This window comes from Rana temporaria, chromosome 3 (assembly GCF_905171775.1).
Source record: "Rana temporaria chromosome 3, aRanTem1.1, whole genome shotgun sequence".
In the NCBI taxonomy this organism is placed as follows: domain Eukaryota; kingdom Metazoa; phylum Chordata; class Amphibia; order Anura; family Ranidae; genus Rana; species Rana temporaria.
The window spans coordinates 86505796-86523429 of NC_053491.1; the positions used below are offsets into that span (position 1 = coordinate 86505796).

Genomic DNA, 17634 nt, shown 5'->3' on the forward strand with positions numbered 1-17634 from the left:
ATGGTATTTGCGCAGCATTTTTGGGGAAAAATACACTTTTATAAATACAAATAAATATATAAAAATTATATACCCCGATTTTTTTTAAACATGATGTTAGTGCCGGTTCACACAGGGGCGACTTGTCAGGCGACTCAAGTGACTCCAACTTAGAAAAAGGTTCCTGGACGACATTGGGATGACTTCAGGGCGACTTGCATTGACTTCAATACAGAATTCATTTTGCAAGTCGCCTCTGAAGTCGTGTGCACGTCACCTTGCAGAGTCGCGTGGCAAGCCGTGCTGCCCCTGTGTGAACCGGCACTTACGCTGAGGTACCTAACATGTCATGCTTTAAAATTGTGCATGCTTGTGGAATGGCAACAAACTACAGCACTTAAAAACCCAACTTTAAACATTTCTACAGGTTACCTGTTTAGAGTTCAACAAGCACTGTAATTATTGCTCTTGAAAAACAAACGCACCATTAGTTTTTGTGCCGCATTTGTGCTGGTTTGTGCCGCAAAAATAAACGTTTGTGCCGCTTTGGTTGTGGAGATATTGTGCGTTATATTTGCTGAAACCCCGCCCACTTTGCACCCCATGTTGCTGAAATTGAAAAACAAACGCGCCATTCGTTTGTGCCGCTTTGGTTGCGGAGATATTGTGTGTTATATGTTGGCAAACCACACTGACTTTACACCTTGTTAATAAATCTTACATACAGAACTTATACTCAACTTGGGTTTCCATAATGAAATGCACCTCCCACTGTACCGGGCACTGCACTTACTGTACCCTGGAAAAGGCATGACCATTGTAGAACAGATGTTCCATCCTTAGCCAATAACTGCCAGACCAACCCCATACTCCATCCCACCCGTACCATTAAATCCCATTAATGGAGGCCACACCATACATGGAGTAAAAAATTGGCCATGGCAGCCTCTTTATTAACAAACTAACTTAAATTAACATAAACTGTAAAAAACATTCGTTAAACCAAAAACTCATCTGCAACTAATCGCGTTGGTCTTTGCAGGAACCCCAAACTATCGTATGTTCAAGAATGCACTGCGGTACCTTATACTATCCAGCTGACATACTGACTTGGAGACAACCCACTAACCGCAGTGCACCCATTACCAATTCCAGCAGACCACCGTCACCTGGAATACACCAGAGGGACCCATACCACCAATGGGTTTCCGAACACAACAAATAACACCAAACAAGCACACAAACACAGGCTTACCAATACAGAACACTCACAAATGACCTACTCCCCCCCCCCCCAATCAGACAACAGCTTTTGGAATGGCAACAAACTACAGCACCCAAAAGTAAACCTCCGCTTTTCGGAACCCTCCCCCCTTTGGTTGTCACATTTGACACCTTTCAGGGGGAAGGGGTGCAGATACCTGTATAAAACAGGTATTTGCACCATATCCTGGTATAGACTCCCGCGGGAGTCCGGCCCCTCCGTGTCACTTCCAGATTCCCTCACCGAGGATGGCGGCGGGGGAAGCAGAGCTACCGCTCGGCTTCGGCGGGCGACCTGGACAGGTAAGTGTACATTTTTTTAAGTCAGCAGCTGCTGTATTTGTAGCTGGCTTTTACATTTTTTTTTCCAGGTGAACCACTGCTTTAAAAAACCCAACATTAAACATTTGTACAGGTTACCGTTTAGGGTTCTATGAGCACTGTAATTATTGCTCTCGCTCTAACGTTCGTGGCAATACATGAAATGCAATCTAAAATCTGGTTCCTCCATGTAGTGCACAACTGCTATTTTTTTTTCACTGCGAGCATCGATAACAGCAAATGAGCTTATTTACATACCAGTGTAATTACATATTGTGCATGCGCAAAATGATGGGGACACTCTATCTTAATTCAGGTGTGGAAAAGAAAAAATGTATGCACGCCCAGGCTCAGGGTGACCAGGAAGTAGAAAGTGAAAAAGCTAAGTAAAAGCAAATACAATTCATTTTTTTTTTTATTAAAGTAACCAGTGTTAAACGATGTGAATTTTAGATAAAAGGACATACAAGGACATTAAATCCATTACTATTCTAATGAGAACGAATCATATAGGCACTTTTTGACGAGGACTGCAGATACATTTGTCATTGTTTGTCCCTTTTGTGGATGAAAAAAACATAGCCTCCCCGTCGGGGAATTGAACCCCGGTCTCCCGCGTGACAGGCGGGGATACTGACCACTATACTAACGAGGACCAGCTGTGGAGCTAGCATGGCAGAATCCAGTATCATATACTCAACTAAACGAAATGAATACCAGCTTTGTGCTTACGTGTATGATTTTGGTAATGTGATTATGGAAATGTAAAGACCAGATGCTATTTTTTCACCTTGGGTAGTAAAACTCTATCAAAACATTTGCAAAATCATACACGTGAGCACCTCTATTAGTTTAGTATATGATGTTTGATTATGCCATGCAGTGTAATGTTTGCAGCTAGTCCTCGTTAGCTGTGTGATGTTGGCACCCCATGTTTGTAAAATCAGAATAAAAATATACAATTTGTTTGTGCTGCAAAAAATTGCATTTGTGCAGGTTTGGTTTCTGAGATATTAAACATTCAATTTAATGCAAGCCCCGCCCACTTTGCACCCCATGTTGCTGAATTTAAAAAACAAACACGATATTGGTTTGTGCTGGTTCGTGCCACAAAATTTAACGTTTGTGCCGCTTTGGTTGCAGAGATATTGTGCATTAAATTTGCTGAAACACCGCCCACTTGCACCCCATGTTGCTGAATTTGAAAAACAAAGCACCATTCCTTTGTGCCGCGTTTGTGCTGCAAAAATAAATGTTTGTGCCGCTTTGGTTGCAGAGATATTTTGCATTAAAGTTGCTTAAACCCCGCCCACTTTGCACCCCATGTTGCTAAATTTGAAAAACAAATGCACCATTCCTTTGTGCCATGTTTGTGCTGGTTTGTACCGCAAAAATAAACGTTTGTGCCGCTTTGATTGCGGAGACATTGTGCATCATAGTTGCTGAAACCCCCGCCCACTTTGCACCCCATGTTGCTGAATTTGAAAAACAAATACGCCATTTGATTGTGCCGCAAAAATCAAGATCCTGTTGCTACAGGAGACAAATTTTTCCCACTCCTCTCACCCCAAGTTTTTTAATAGGGCAGCCCTTCGGGGTCCACCCTCAGAGAACGACTTGACCGACAGGTAGCAGACTACCTCGCCCTAATTGCAGATATCGACACTCTGAGGAGCGATGAACCCCTTGACTACTGGGTGTGCAGGCTTGACCTGTGGCCTAAGCTATCCCAATTTGCGATAGAACTTCTGGCCTGCCCCGCTTCAAGTGTCCTTTCAGAAAGGACCTTCAGTGCAGCAGGAGGTATTGTCACTGAGAAGAGAAGTCGCCTAGGTCAAAAAAGTCTAGATTACCTCACCTTTATTAAGATGAAAGAGGCATGGATCCCGAAGGGACTGACAGTGGGCGATACATTTGACTAAAGGCCTGATGAGATGAGCTGCCTTGGGCTAAACGCGTCCACACACTGCTGTATTTTATCTCTACATGCCGGATGACTGGCGTGACTTATCCGCCACCAACTAGGGTTCAAGCCACAATGTTTTAGTGCACTTTCTGCCTGGAAAACATTAATTTTTCTGGCGGCTGCAACAATACCTACTTTTTCAGGCATGTGTACATGCCTAATTTTTCTGGCCTCTGGTGCTGCACTGTGGCTGCAAAAACAAAACCCCCCAAAAAAAAGGCAGATACATGTGTCAATTCCCCTTCGTGATCATTACCTTGTTGTGGTGAAGGGGCTTGCGTATCACAATGAAGCGACCACCTCTATGAGTGTGTTGGCAATGGCAATGTTGGCACACCCCAGATCATAAGGTCGTTGCTTCATTGTGAACAGACCAAAAGCGATCGGCTGGATAATTTTGCATAGAAAAAACATTCATTTTCTTTGTGATCATCTAAAGGTGATCATTAAAGCCTACTGGGCCAACAATGGGCCCACACTGCAGAATCATTGTTTTCTGGGTCACTTAACTGTCACTGAACTACCTCAGCATGACCATAGGCTTTGAAAAACACCCATCGCCTGCAATCTCCCAAACGTGCGCACAAGCACAGTCATCACTACACCAAGATTGACGCATAGAGGAATAAAATTTATGTCATGAGTGTGTCAACTATTGACAACTCTTTGCGGTTGTCTAAATTCTATTCCATACACGTCCCCTGATAGGGATTGCACAGTACAGTACACGGCGCACGCGCAGTGCCCCAAATTGGAAGTAGGAGGACAGACCAAGCATCTTTTTCCATCTACCAGTTCCTAAAATCTATTCGATACACCAGCCCCTGATAGGGGACAAAACAGAGATGACTGTTAAGAACAGATTTTTGTTAATTTAAAAAAAAGAGCACAGCCTCTGCGGAGCTGGGTATTTTTTGGCCGCGTTACTGAACGCTCATGCAAAATGGCTATAGGCTCATGCATCCTTTTGCGGAGGTGACAAACCTGGTCAGTCAAACCCAAGGCAACATCATCGACCTCATACCATATGCGTTTTTTCTGGAGCATGCCCTGCGAAGAGTACTGGATCAGGCCGTAGATGAGCATGAAGAGGAAGAGTTGTGGTCACCATCACCACCATAAGCAGCCTTGTCATCGTAGATTGCTGGACCTGCGGCAATGCAGAGAGAGGAGTCTGAAGAAGAGGAGTCAGAGGAGGAAGGTGGCTTTGAGGAGGTGGAAGACCAACCACAGCAGGCGTCCCAAGGGTCTTGTTGTCATCTTTCAGGGACCCTTGGTGTTGTATGTGGCTGGGTGGAGGAAGAGACATTCAATGACGTCAGTGAGGACAAGGAACGGGACATGGCTAGCTTGGTATCCAATCTTGTGTAAATGGACTGTTTGCGGTGCGTTAAAGGGGGAGTTTGGTCTGTCAGAGTTTGGTCTGTCACTGTGAACCCTAACGCTAACCCTGTCTGTAACCCTAACCCTAACCCTATCTGTAACCCTAACCCTATCTGTAACCCTAACCCTGTCTGTAACCCTAACCCTAACCCTATCTCTAACCCTAACCCTATCTGTTACCCTAACCCTAACCCTGTCTGTAACCCTAACCCTAACCCTTACACTACCTGATCGATACAACATCATACCTGATGTTTTAAAGCACGTTATTCCAAACAATTTATGAATGTTAGGTGATTTATGCCCTTTATGGATTAAAAACACACTCTGCGACAACAACGTAATTTTCCATGGGAGTTTTGCCATGGATAACCCTCCGGCATGCCACAGTGCAGGTGTTAGTCCCCTTGAAACAACTTTTCCATCACTATTGTGGCCAGAAAGAGTCCCTGTGGGTTTTAAAATTCGCCTGCCTATTAATGTCTATGGCGGTTCGCCCGGTTCGCTCGTTCGCGAACATTTGCGGAAGTTCGCGTTCGCCGTTAGCGAGCGAAAATTTTTAGGTTTGCTACATCACCATTACAGGCCCCAAAAATTAGCCCACGGCCACAGGCGTTCACCGGATACAGAAAAAAGTGTCGGCCAGTACAGGCCCAAAAAATTAACCCACAGGCGTTCACCAGAATTTGAATGAAACATGGTCTACTGGTCACATGTGTTGAATTCCTCCGAGATCCATGCTTCATTCATTTTTATAAATGTGAGGTAGTCAACACTGTTGTGAGCTAGGCGAGTGCGCTTATCGGTCACGACCCCCCCTGCTGCGCTGAACGTCCTTTCGGACAGGACACTGGATGAGGGGCAAGCCAACAGTTCTATTGCAAATTGTGCGAGCTCTGGCCAGAGGTCAATCCTGTCCACCCAGTAGTCCATGGGTTCATCACTTCTCAGTGCGTCCACATCGGTTGTTAACCCGATTTAGTTGGACACCTGTCGGTCTAGGCTTTCCCTGATGCTGGATCCAGAGGACAGCTGTCGATGGGTCGGCTGAAAGAATGATCTCATATCAGTGGTGACTAAGACATCTTCAAATTGCCCTCTTCTTGCAGGCGCTGTTGGATTGGTACCCAAAATTGTTTCTCTGTGAGCAGCATTTTTCGAAGCAAGGCCTGGAAGTGCTGCATTCTGATAGCCCTCTGTGATGGTGGTAACATTTCCGCCATGTTTTGTTTGTACTGGGGGGTCTAAGTATGTTGCCACCCAGTACTGGTCCTTGCCCTTTATGCTTTTTATACGGGGGTCCCTCTTAAAACACTGGAGCATGAAGGCCCCATTTTCACTAAACTGGAAGCGCTGTACCGGCCTGGCTCTTGCTCATCATCCAGGATAATGTCGTCCTCGTTCTCCTCCCCCCATCGACGGACAACACCAGGGATCCCAGAAAGGTTTAAAGCATGCTCTTCTTGCTCCTCCTCCTCCGCCCCGGCACCATCCTCCTCTGACTCCTCTTCAGACTCCTGTTGTAGACTTGTCTCAGGTGAAGTAGCCCCCCCTGGTAATTCATTCAGCATTGCGACTTCCTCATCTTCCTGCTCCTGCTCCTTGACGGCTTGATCAATGACACAACGCAATGCACACTCCAGAAACAAGGTGTAAGGTACGATGTCACTGATGGCTCCCTGGCTGCAACTGACCAGTTTGGTGATCTCATCAAATGGCCGCAGAAGTCTGCATAAGTCGCACATGAGCAGTCACTGGCGTGGTGAAAAAAAAACAAGCTCCCCAGAACCTGTCCTGCCGCAGAGTTCGTACAGGTAGTCGTTAACTGCACGTTTCTGCTGGAGCAGCCTATCAAGCATATACAATGTTGAGTTCCATCGCGTCGGGCAGTCACAAATAAGACGTCTGACGGGCAGATTGTGTCGCCGATGAATGTCAGAAAGGCGAGCCATGGCCGTGTAAGATCTTCTGAAATGGGCCGAGATTTTCCTGGCCTGCCGCAAGACGTCCTGGAGCCCAGGGTATTTGGCAATGAATCGCTGCACGACCAAGTTCAGGACGTGTGCCATGCATGGCACGTGTGTAATTTTCGCCCTGTTTCAGCGTGCTCAGCAGATTGGCACTGTTGTCGCACACCACTTTACCAACTGTCAAACTGAGCAGTGTTAGCCACTGATCTGCCTGTGAACGCAAAGCTGAAAGGAGTGCAGGACCAGTGTGGCTCTTGTCTTCCAGGCACAACAGACGCAGCACAGCATGGCAACGTCTCACCTGGCATGTCTAATTTTGGGGATCTTGGGCGGCGCAGCGGAAGAGACGGTAGCATCGGAAAATGAGGAGTCACCCGAGGAGGAGAGGGAGGATGGAGAAGGAGGAGAAGAAGAGGCAGGCCTGCATGTAATCCGTGGCGGTAAAACCAAATCGACATGGGTGCCACGGGTTACATGCTTGATGGCCATCAGAAGGTTCACCCAGTGGGCAGTGAAAGTTATATACCTTCCCTGCCCGTGTTTGCTAGACCACGTGTCTGTGGTCAGATGTATCTTGGCACTAGGGATGAGCCGAACATCCCCCCTGTTCTGTTCGCACCAGAACCTTTGAACGGACCGAACGTTCGCGCGAACACTTAGAACCCCATTGACGTCAATGGGACTCGAACGTTCAAATTCAAAAGTGCTCATTTTAAAGCCTAATATGCAAGTTATTGTCGGAAAACGGGTTTGAGAACTCGGGTCTTGCCCCAGGGAACATGTATCATTGGAAAAAAAAGTTTTAAAAACGGTCGTTTTTTCTGGAGCAGTGATTTTAATGATGCTTAAAGTGAAAAAAAATGAAAAATTCCTTTAAATATCGTTACTGCTGGGTGTCTATAGTATGCCTGTGAGGTGGCACATGTTTAGAACTGTCCCTGCACTAAATGAGATTACTATAAGAAAAAAGTCATTTAAAACTGCTTGCGGCTTTAATGTAATGTCTGGTCCCTGCAATATGGATGAAAATCATTGAGAAAAATAGCATGGGTTTCCCCCCACTCCCCCCAGGTCATTACAAGCCCCTTTGGCCCTATATACTTTGACAGGCACTGTAGGTTTGTTGTTAAGTAGAATCTGTTTGTAATTTTGAACTGGTACTTTTTTAAAGTGTAGCTCCAGCCATAAAATCTATTTTTATGCTTTTCTGAAAACATAGAGAAGGGTTATCACCCCTGTAAACCCCTGTTTTGCTGTCTGTGTGCATCTGTTCAGAAGATTGCAATTCACTTTCTGTCCCAATGACAAATGTTTTGAAAATGTGTTTTTTTAGTGAAACAAGAATTGGTGATAAAGCATCAGTGGACAGGAGACACCTCTTACAGAAGATAATTTCCCTTCCTAGGGGTAGATTTCCTCTCACTTCCTGTTGTCTCCTTCCGTTTGCACGTAGGAGTTGTTTGTAAGTTGGATGTTTGAAAGTAGGGGCCTGCCGTATATACTCTGCATAAATTTGGGCCCTAGGTGTTGGTGTTGCCACAACACTGTAAGCCCTCACAGTTAGTCTTGGTGGGCGCTGGAACACCCTGCTGTGTGAACTATTATATCATAAATTGTAATTACATTGAAACACCAATATATAACCAAATGTGAGTAAACACAAACCTCACCACAATGGAAAGGTATGTGGAAAAATTATATATATGACAAAATGACCCCTATAGTGAATCAATCTGACATAGTGACTATAATTGGTACAATGTCAGCAATAAAACATCAGAAAATACTAAAGTGACTTGATCAATAACAGAACATATGAAGTGAATCTGTGTCCAGTAAAGACAGAACGTGAAACAGAGTCCAATAAGACTTGCAACTTAAAAAGTTGAATGTTTGTAACAAAATTAGACATATGCACAGGTGAGTGAATTAAAGGAAATCCTGGTTACAGGAGAAAATTTCCAAATTCCACGAAAAGCCAGGTAGATGAAAAGATGAAGGGCAAGGCTGCCGTGCACCACCACCACACTGAGATTTCCACCGGTGTGACCCAGAACATTAAGGTACTCTTACCAGATAGATGGGACCTCAGATAATAAGGTCACAAGCGCTTCTGCAGAAACAAACCTCTGCACAGGTTATCGGGCAAGCTGGATCATCCGACCGCTCAGGGTCTCCTCACTCTGAGGACAGTAACAGGGATGTGGTCTCCTCTTCCCGTAGGTGAATCCGTGGATCATAAATGCAATAAGAAATGATGGCAACAATGTGTATTACCTCTGAAAAACTTGTATATTTATTGTAAGGCTCATAGGAAGCATTACAGACAAAAAACAGTACAGATTAAAAAGTTTAAAAAGCTGGCATAAGCTAGGATACGATCGCCCGTGCAATCGGGTCACGTGGGAGCGTGGTGACGTCAATGCGTAGCACCGCCCTTACCAGTTTCATGAGAAATGACGTTTTAAAAGTGCCCTTTTACCAGAACAAGTGCTCCCATCTCAAAACTTGCTTCTGAGCATGCACATTTTTTTCCGTCGTTAAAGCCTACACACAACCGTTTTTCACGACGTGAAAAACAACGCAAAAAATTAGAGCATGTTCTAAATTTTTAATGCCCATTTTTCACGTTGAGAAAAATGCTCTGGAGCCTACACACAATCGTTTTTTTTTTTTTTTTTTTTTTACCACCTCAGCTTTCTTTTACCAAATTCTAGAGACCAGCTCATGATTTGATGCTTCTTACGTCTCAGGTTGTGGTTTGCATCATATGTGGTATTTATTCTGCATTCTTTTTTTTTTTTTTTTTTTTTTTTTTACTTATTCGTAGGTATTACGGTTTCTATGTCGGCCAACCGCTAGGGCAGAAAGGCAGTGACCCTACACCCTGCTGGTCGAAACCCAATAACATTTAACAGAAAAATAATTTTTACAATTATTTACGCCCTCCCCCCCCCCCCCCCCCCCATGGCTCCCAGGGATCTCGTCCTATTCTCCTCTAATATAACCCCTAACAAGTTCAGCAACGGAAACTATATTTGTATATCCCTCTGATAGTAGTCGGTAAAAGGGCGAACAGGAGGTGCAGGTGGGTTAATGCCCACCTACACATTTCCTGTTCCTAACAGACCCTGACTCTCTCAGCGTAGCTCCATGTTTTTTTGTATTCCTTCCATTTTGCCCATTTCTCCCTATATTCCCCATTCCTTTCCAGATGACTATCCCTTAGTTCTTCTAACCTGTACGTTTCCTCTACTTCGTCAATCCAGTTCCAGACATGGGGACTTTCCTTCTCCTGCCACTTTTTGGGGATGAGTCTCTTGGCTGCATTTAAGAGATGGGGTAATAAAGACTGCTTATATTTTTTTACCCCTTCCAGACTGCCGTGGAAGAGCACGACCCAGGGGTCTTTCTTTATCTCCTCCCCCGTTATAACCTTTATTTGGGTCAATATTGTGTCCCAATAGCTTTGAATTTGTGGGCATAGCCACCATAAATGGGCCATCGTGCCTGTTTCTGAGCAACCCCGCCAGCATTCAGCGGGCTGGCTTGCTCTAAATTTATTAGCTTTATCCGGGATGATATACCACCCTGAGAAGCACTTGTAATTTGCTTCAGCTGTGCGAACGTCTATTGCAGATGAGTGAGTTAATTGAATGATCCTCTGAAAAGTGTTTGTCCCTCTCGTGATACCTAACTCTCTTTTCCATTTATCTATAAAAGGTGCTTCTCCCCGAGACCCTATCTTGACCAATATTCCATAGAGTTTAGTGATAGTGCCCTTTGAATTCTTGGATTTGCAAATCCTCTCAAGTGAAGTCAGCTCCGCCTCCGTCCGAAGTGGGCGGGGGAGGTGCCGCACAAAGTGATGCAACTGGGAATAATGCCACCTATCGAGATTCCAATAATCCGTTTTGGATTTCAAATCTCCGTAGGTCATTATCTCTCCGTCTTTAATGATATCTCCTAAGTGCACTGTGTCTTTCCTAATCCAATTCCCTCCAATTTTGTTTTCCCCAGGTGCAAAATAAGGATTTTCTTTTAAATTCATTAGTGGGGAATTAAATTTCCCCTCTAATTGTGCCTGAGTTCTATCCCATATTCTTAATGTGTGTCGTGTTATATCATGTGTTTTGTGATCTAGTGCTCTGTGTTGTGTGGGGATCCATATGATATTATTCAAATATTTGCTAGTTAACGCTTTCTCAATTTGCACCCATCTTTTGTCTGGCCTGTCGCGAGCCCATTCAACCGCCCGCGATAGGACCGCCGCTTTATAGTAACTTTTGATGTCCGGAACACCCAACCCGCCACGCAGCTTTCCCTGTTTTAGTGTGGAGAGGGATATTCTATGCTTCTTGTTTTTCCATACATAGTTTAGTAGCAAGGTATTCAGAATGCTCAAAAATTGCTGTGGAAGGGCGATTGGTACCAGTAAAAATTTATAAAGAATTTTTGGGACTACGACCATCTTCAGCATATTTATACGTCCGATCCATGATATAGGTTTATTTGCCGTGCTTTTTAATTCATTCTTGATCTCATTTAGTAAGGGAACATAGTTTATTTTATACATCTTCTGTACTATATTGGCAAGTTTAATACCTAAATACTTTAGTTCTTTAGTCCAGGGAAAGGCACAAACTTCCTTTACTAATCCTACCTCCCTATTATTTAAATTAATATTCAAAATTTCTGATTTATTTATATTTATTTTAAAGTTAGAAATATCCCCGTATTGTTTCAATACTTTAGTGAGCTTTGGGATGGATTTGACCGGGTTGGTTACATAAAATAATATATCATCGGCGAAGGCCGATAATTTATGTTCCTCCCCGTCTACTCCTACTCCATTAATATCAGGATCCTTACGGATAGTAGCCAACAGTGGCTCCAATGATAGAATGAAGAGAAGGGGTGACAGGGGGCACCCCTGCCTTGTTCTATTTTTCATTTCGAAAGATTCCGATAGCGTTCCGTTTATTTTAATTTTTGCGGTAGGATGGAGGTACAGTGTTTTAATCCAACGGGACATCCTATATCCTATTCCCATAATAGTAAGGCCGGGTACTCACGACCAAACATGTATGGTGAAAGCGGTCCGTCGGACCGTTTTCACCATACATGTCTGCCAGAGGGCTTCTGTACGATGGTTGTACACACCATCGTACAGAAGTCCGCGCGTAAACAATACGCGGGGCGTGTCCGCGGTGTCGCCGCGTCGATGACGCGGTGTCGCCGCGACAATGACGCGGCGACGTGGGCGGCCCGCCTTTAAAATGCTTCCACGCATGCGTCGAAGTCATTCGACACATGCGAGGGACGGCGGGCGCCTGGACATGTACGGTAGGTCTGTACTGACGACCGTACATGTCCGAGCGGGCAGGATTCCAGCGGACTGTTTTAAAACAAGTCCAGGAATATTTGTCCCCTGGGAAAAGGCCCGGCGGGCAAATGTTTGCTGGAATTCGGCCCGCTCGCGCCCACACACGACCAAACATGTCTGCTGAAACTGGCCTGCGGGCCAGTTTCAGCAGACATGTTTGCTCGTGAGTATGGGGCCTTAGGGTCTCCGTCATGAGCCCCCAGTCTACCCTGTCGAAGGCTTTTTCAGCATCAACTGACAGGAGTAGACCGGGGGATTTATTCTGCCTAATGGTCTGAAGCAGGAGAATTGCCCTTAGGCTATTGTCTTTGCCCTCTCTGTTGGGTACAAATCCTACTTGGTCGGGGTGCACCAAAGAGTGCATGACCCCCTTCAGGCGTCCTGCAAGGATTTTAGCAAACAGCTTGATGTCAGAATTTAACAGCGAAATAGGCCTGTATCCCGAACAGAGAGAGCTGTCTTTCCCTTCTTTCAAAATTAAAGCGACCACGGCCGCTGTTGCTTCACTGCTGGCTTCGAATTCGGAGCCTAGCCCATTAAAGTATTTGCACAACCTTGGAATCAGTATATTGCTAAATCTCTTATAGTACATGGTTGAAAACCCATCCGGACCCGGGCTTTTTCCGCCCGTAGTGGTATTTAGTGCTGTTTTAATTTCTGCCTCGGTTATGGGGCGGTCCATATTCAAACTCTCCGTCTCCTCCAATCTAGGAAGTCCTGCCTTTACGAGAAAGTCTCTAGTCTCTTCCTCCCTTTCCCCTTCCTGCAAACCTGGGTGTTTTATTGTGTATAATTCCTCATAATATTTTTTGAAACTGTCTGCGATTTCGGGAGTTGCATGAACCAAGTTCCCGTTTTTCCCCTTGATTTTTTCAATGTAGTTCCTAGTTTTCTTTTTTTGGGCCATTTTGGCTAACAGCTTACTTGGCTTATTACCCCATATGTACCTCTCCTTGGAAATACAGTTTAGTTTGTACCTTGCTTCCTGTTCCATGATTTCCTTAAGTGCATCTCTTTTCAGGGTTAGATTGAGGTAGGTCTCTTTTAGTCTTCGCTCTTTATGTTTGCTTTCTAGGTTCTCTATCTCTTTCCTCAGGGAGTTGGCTTTACTTTTCCTTTCTTTTTTTTTTTTAGCGCCCTCGGCAATTAAAATTCCTCTAATATACGCTTTGTGCGTCTCCCAAAGGGTTGCACTGGAAATCCCTGCTGTATCGTTAATATGAAAGAATTGTTTTAGTTCGGCCTCCACTCTTCTAGCCCCTCCTTCATCTCGAATCAGGCTATCGTCTAGGCGCCACACCGGCCGCTGCCTCTTTTGTGTAGATAATATAATTTTCATTGTTATTGGAGCATGGTCTGACACCGTCATGATTCCAATTTCAGTCTCTGTGATAGAGTCGAGCAGCCCGTGATCCGCCAAGATGTAGTCTATTCTAGAGTACGTTCCGTGGGGAGGGGAGAAAAATGTGTAGTCATGTTCTTTTGGATGAAAAATCCGCCAAACGCCCACTAATTGGCGTTCGTGTAACTTATGTTTGATTCTCTGTAAATGCTCATTTTTTGTCGCCTTCCCACGGAACGTACTATATTCTGTCGGATTGAATACAAAGTTTAAATCCCCCATCAGTATTATGTATCCCTCAGCAAAATTATTCAGTTTTCCCAAAATTTTACCTAAGTATTGAATTGGGTGTGCGTTTGGGGCGTATATATTTGCTAGAGTATAGATAGCATTTTCAAACTTTATTTTGAGAAATAAAAATCTCCCTTCGGGATCTGTCAACCTCGCCTCAAGCGTGAATCCAAAGCCCCTTGTAAACCCGATGGCCACACCCCTTGCTCGTTTAGAGATGGAGTCACCATAAAACCAAATGGGGTATGCCGGGGAGTATAATTTAATGTTTGCGTCTATGGTCAAATGAGATTCTTGAATAAATACCACATCCGCTCTAAGTTGCTCAATCTCGGCCAGGACTTTTAATCTTTTGACAACTGAATTTAAACCCTTTACATTATAGGATAAGAATTTTACTTCTGTCATTTCCTATTACTGGATCGTTCCTTGAACGTGCTGGACTTTCCAATAGATCCCCTGGGAGCCATATTCCCTATTCCCTCCCTATTTTGAAGGGGGAGAGTGTTCTCTCCCCTCCCAAGCCCACCCCTCCATCTCCCCCTCCCCCCCCCCCTTGCCTAGGCCAGTGCATCGCCTCTGAACCGCGGGGATCCTCGGTATCCCCTACCCGTCGGTTCTTTTGGATGAGGTGTAGCACTCAGCGCCCCTCCCACACATTGTCTCCTGGAATTTCCCAGGGGTTCGATCTTATATGTGTGGGGATACGGATCCTCCCTTCTTGTTCCCCTCTCCAGTCACCCACCCTCCAACCCTCCCCCCTCTCCCCCCCCTCTGTGCCAATCTCTCAGGGCCACCCCAGGGGGCGGCTATTTTCTAATCGCTATTCAACCCAATCGGGTAACTCTGTCACCGGTATATCCAGTTTACGGCAGAACCCTACCAAATCCTCAGGGAATGTCAGTTTAGCTGATATACCCTCTTTATACCCTATCAGGCACGCCGGAAACCCCCATTGGTAATTTATATTTGATTTCCGCATTTGTTCCAATAAGGGTTTTAAGTGCCTTCTTCTGGACAGGGTTTCCCAGGCCAAATCCGTAAAAATCTTAATCTCCGTCCCGTCATAGGATAAGGGAGGCTTTCTTCTCAGTTTTTGCCAGATTTCCTCTTTGTCTTCGAAGTGTCTGAACCTGGCAATTATGTCCCTATGCCAATTTCCTCCTCCCTCCCTAGTCTTTCCCACTCGATGTACTCGTTCTAGTTTTAGGGGACCTTCCAAGCCGTTATTTAGGAGGGGGAGGAGCAAATCATTGAGAATTTTCCTCAGGTCTTCCCCCTTCTCCTCCTTGACCGATCGTAACCTCAGGTTTTGCCTTCTATTACGGTTCTCGTAATCTTCCAGTCGGTATTGCATCAGCCTCTGATTTTGTTTCATATTCAGATATTGGATGTTTAATTCTTTTATTTCGAGATCCTGCTTTTCTATTTTTTTCTCCGCTTCCTCCACGCGTTCCAGCGTGTGAAATAGGTCCGTTCTTAATGTACTAATTTCCTCTCTTATTACATTCTCCAATCTCCTTAACATGGCATCCATTTCCCCTTTAGTGGGGATATGCGAATCCGAACTATAGTCTTCCATTTGGCCGACCGCATGTTCAAGTTCTACTGAAGTGTCCGCACTTGGGGTTGCCGCCCCCCCTATTCCCTTCTTATTTGTCCCAGTTTTTTCTGCTTTTTTAGCCATTCCTGGGCTCTTGGAACTGCCTTCCGGCGTCATGTAGTGTCTAATCGTACTGGTGGTGGCGATGTCTTTAGGGATTTTAGGGGCGGCCCCCCTTGTTGATCTGTTCCTATTATATTTCTTTATCGCTCTGATGCGTTTACCCAGTTTGAACAGAAGGTGGAGAGCCTCACTCCCCCCCCCTTTTTTTTTTTTTTTTTTAAGAGAGGTTTTTTTTATCTCCCTAGGGGGAAATTTTATCAAGTTACGAGAATATTAATTACTTCTTAATGGGTATTTAACGCCGAAGTTGAAAATTGACCCGGAAATTCACCCGTTTGTACTATGGCGGGTTTTAACAAGAAGGATTGCAAGAGGTGAGGCGGGGGTTGCTCGCCTTCTATCAAAAGGGCGATGCGACCACTAATTGGGTTAAAAAAATTTTTTTTTTTTTTTTTTTTTTTTTAGTTTAGTAACTACTTATGAGCTATGATCCATACCAAACCCTGAGGTATCAACCGTAGCTTTGGGGCATACCCCTTCCAGGATGTAACTATATTTTATGGGGACAGGAACAATATCTGGTGCTTTTCTGCTTTACCGCCAATTTGTATGTCAACAGTATATACGGCAATCAACTCATAAATGCATTAGTTCTTGTATTGATAAATGTGCCTAGAAATATATAAAGTTTATGCAGACAGCATTCACAGCAGGTGTCCCTCTGATGTTACACAATTTTATCAGGTTGCCCAATGTATCCTCTTAATTAGCTCCCTCTGCACATTTTATGTATCCAACCTTAGGGACACTGGAAAAAAGTCAATAATGGCAGTTCTCCTACCCTGTTTCCGTTAGTGGGAGACAGGTCGCAGGTTACTCCCCTTGCTACGTTGCAGTTCATATAGCAGAGATCAGCCGAAGAGGGGAAGAGCTTCTTAAGTAAGACCGTTGGATTTATCCCCTTTTGAGTTCATAGCCAGCCTTATTTGATAATATGGGGCGTATTGGGTGCCCTCCCCTAAAGTTTTCAACCAGTACTCCGGTACATATCACCTCCAAGATTTATCAGTGTTTTATGGGGGCTGGTACAGTGTCTCTGGGGTGGCTGCTGCTTTTAACTTATCCGCCAAAGTAAATGACCACAATATATAAGGCTATTAAATCCTAGGTATATGCATTCAAAAGTATCTATAGAGAGATATAAAACTTGTACACACAGTTTCACAGCAGGTTCCTCTTTGATAATTCCTTCCTCTTGCTTATAATGACGACAGATTAGGGTATCTGTAAATGAAACAGTAGCTACAGCACTCCTGCCCTGTCTCCACCATCAGGGCCAGGTCTCAGGTTATTCTCATTGCCACGATACAGTTTTATAGCAGGAAAGAAAAAACGGGTTGTTGTTACCTGTTGCTGTATATTTTCCCCATGCTTTTTCCAAGGTAGCCTGGTAGCCTGGTCTCACTGTGTACAGAGGAGGGAGGGGGATGGCCAACCAATACGCCGCGAGTGGAAGCCTCCCTGCTATCCCTCCATACTGTACCTTACCTGCTGTCTCCCTGGTGGGCGTGAGGGGGGTCGGATGGAGAGGGGTTTCCCAGAGAGCGGCGGTGGCAGATGTAAGCCGCGGGTTGGACGAGCTATCCGCTCAGTGTGCTCCCTCTCAGCGGCGTGTCCGCTGCCACTGGAGCTCCTCCGGGTCTCTGTCCTCCCATCTCCGTTGCCGGGTAAGATCCGTGGCGCGAACTGCTCCTCCCTCAGACGTGCGTGCTTCACGTGCACCACGTCATCTCGATCACAATCGTTTTTAAAGACCAATTCACAAAATTGCATTTTTCACGTCATGAAAAACGGTCGTGTGTATGCGGCATTAGGCCCCTTTCACACAATCAACCTGTTCAAATAGGACCCTCAATTCACTGCTATAGAGCGACAAATGTCCGTCTAGGCTAGCCTACCTCAAATCCGGAAAACAGAAGGGAGTTCGTCCACTTTCATCTGGGTGGATCAGAGGGCCTATAGAGTAGCCGTGACCTGTCATCCGCCCGCTCCGCGACTGGTTACCAA

The 17634-nt window shown here is 45.0% G+C and overlaps 1 protein-coding gene and 1 non-coding gene across 2 annotated transcripts in view; both read right to left on the minus strand.

Annotated features, from left to right (window-relative positions):
• The window catches only part of LOC120930359 (olfactory receptor 5I1-like), a 39779-nt gene extending 29392 nt beyond the window's left edge, over positions 1-10387 (minus strand). Inside the window, exon 1 of the mRNA XM_040341557.1 lies at positions 10122-10387. Coding sequence (XP_040197491.1) covers positions 10122-10387 — 266 coding nt within the window. The remainder of the gene's footprint in view (positions 1-10121) is intronic.
• Positions 2147-2218, minus strand: TRNAD-GUC. The gene has a single exon. It is a non-coding gene; the product is annotated as a tRNA-Asp (tRNA).
• Positions 10388-17634: the final 7247 nt, after the last annotated feature.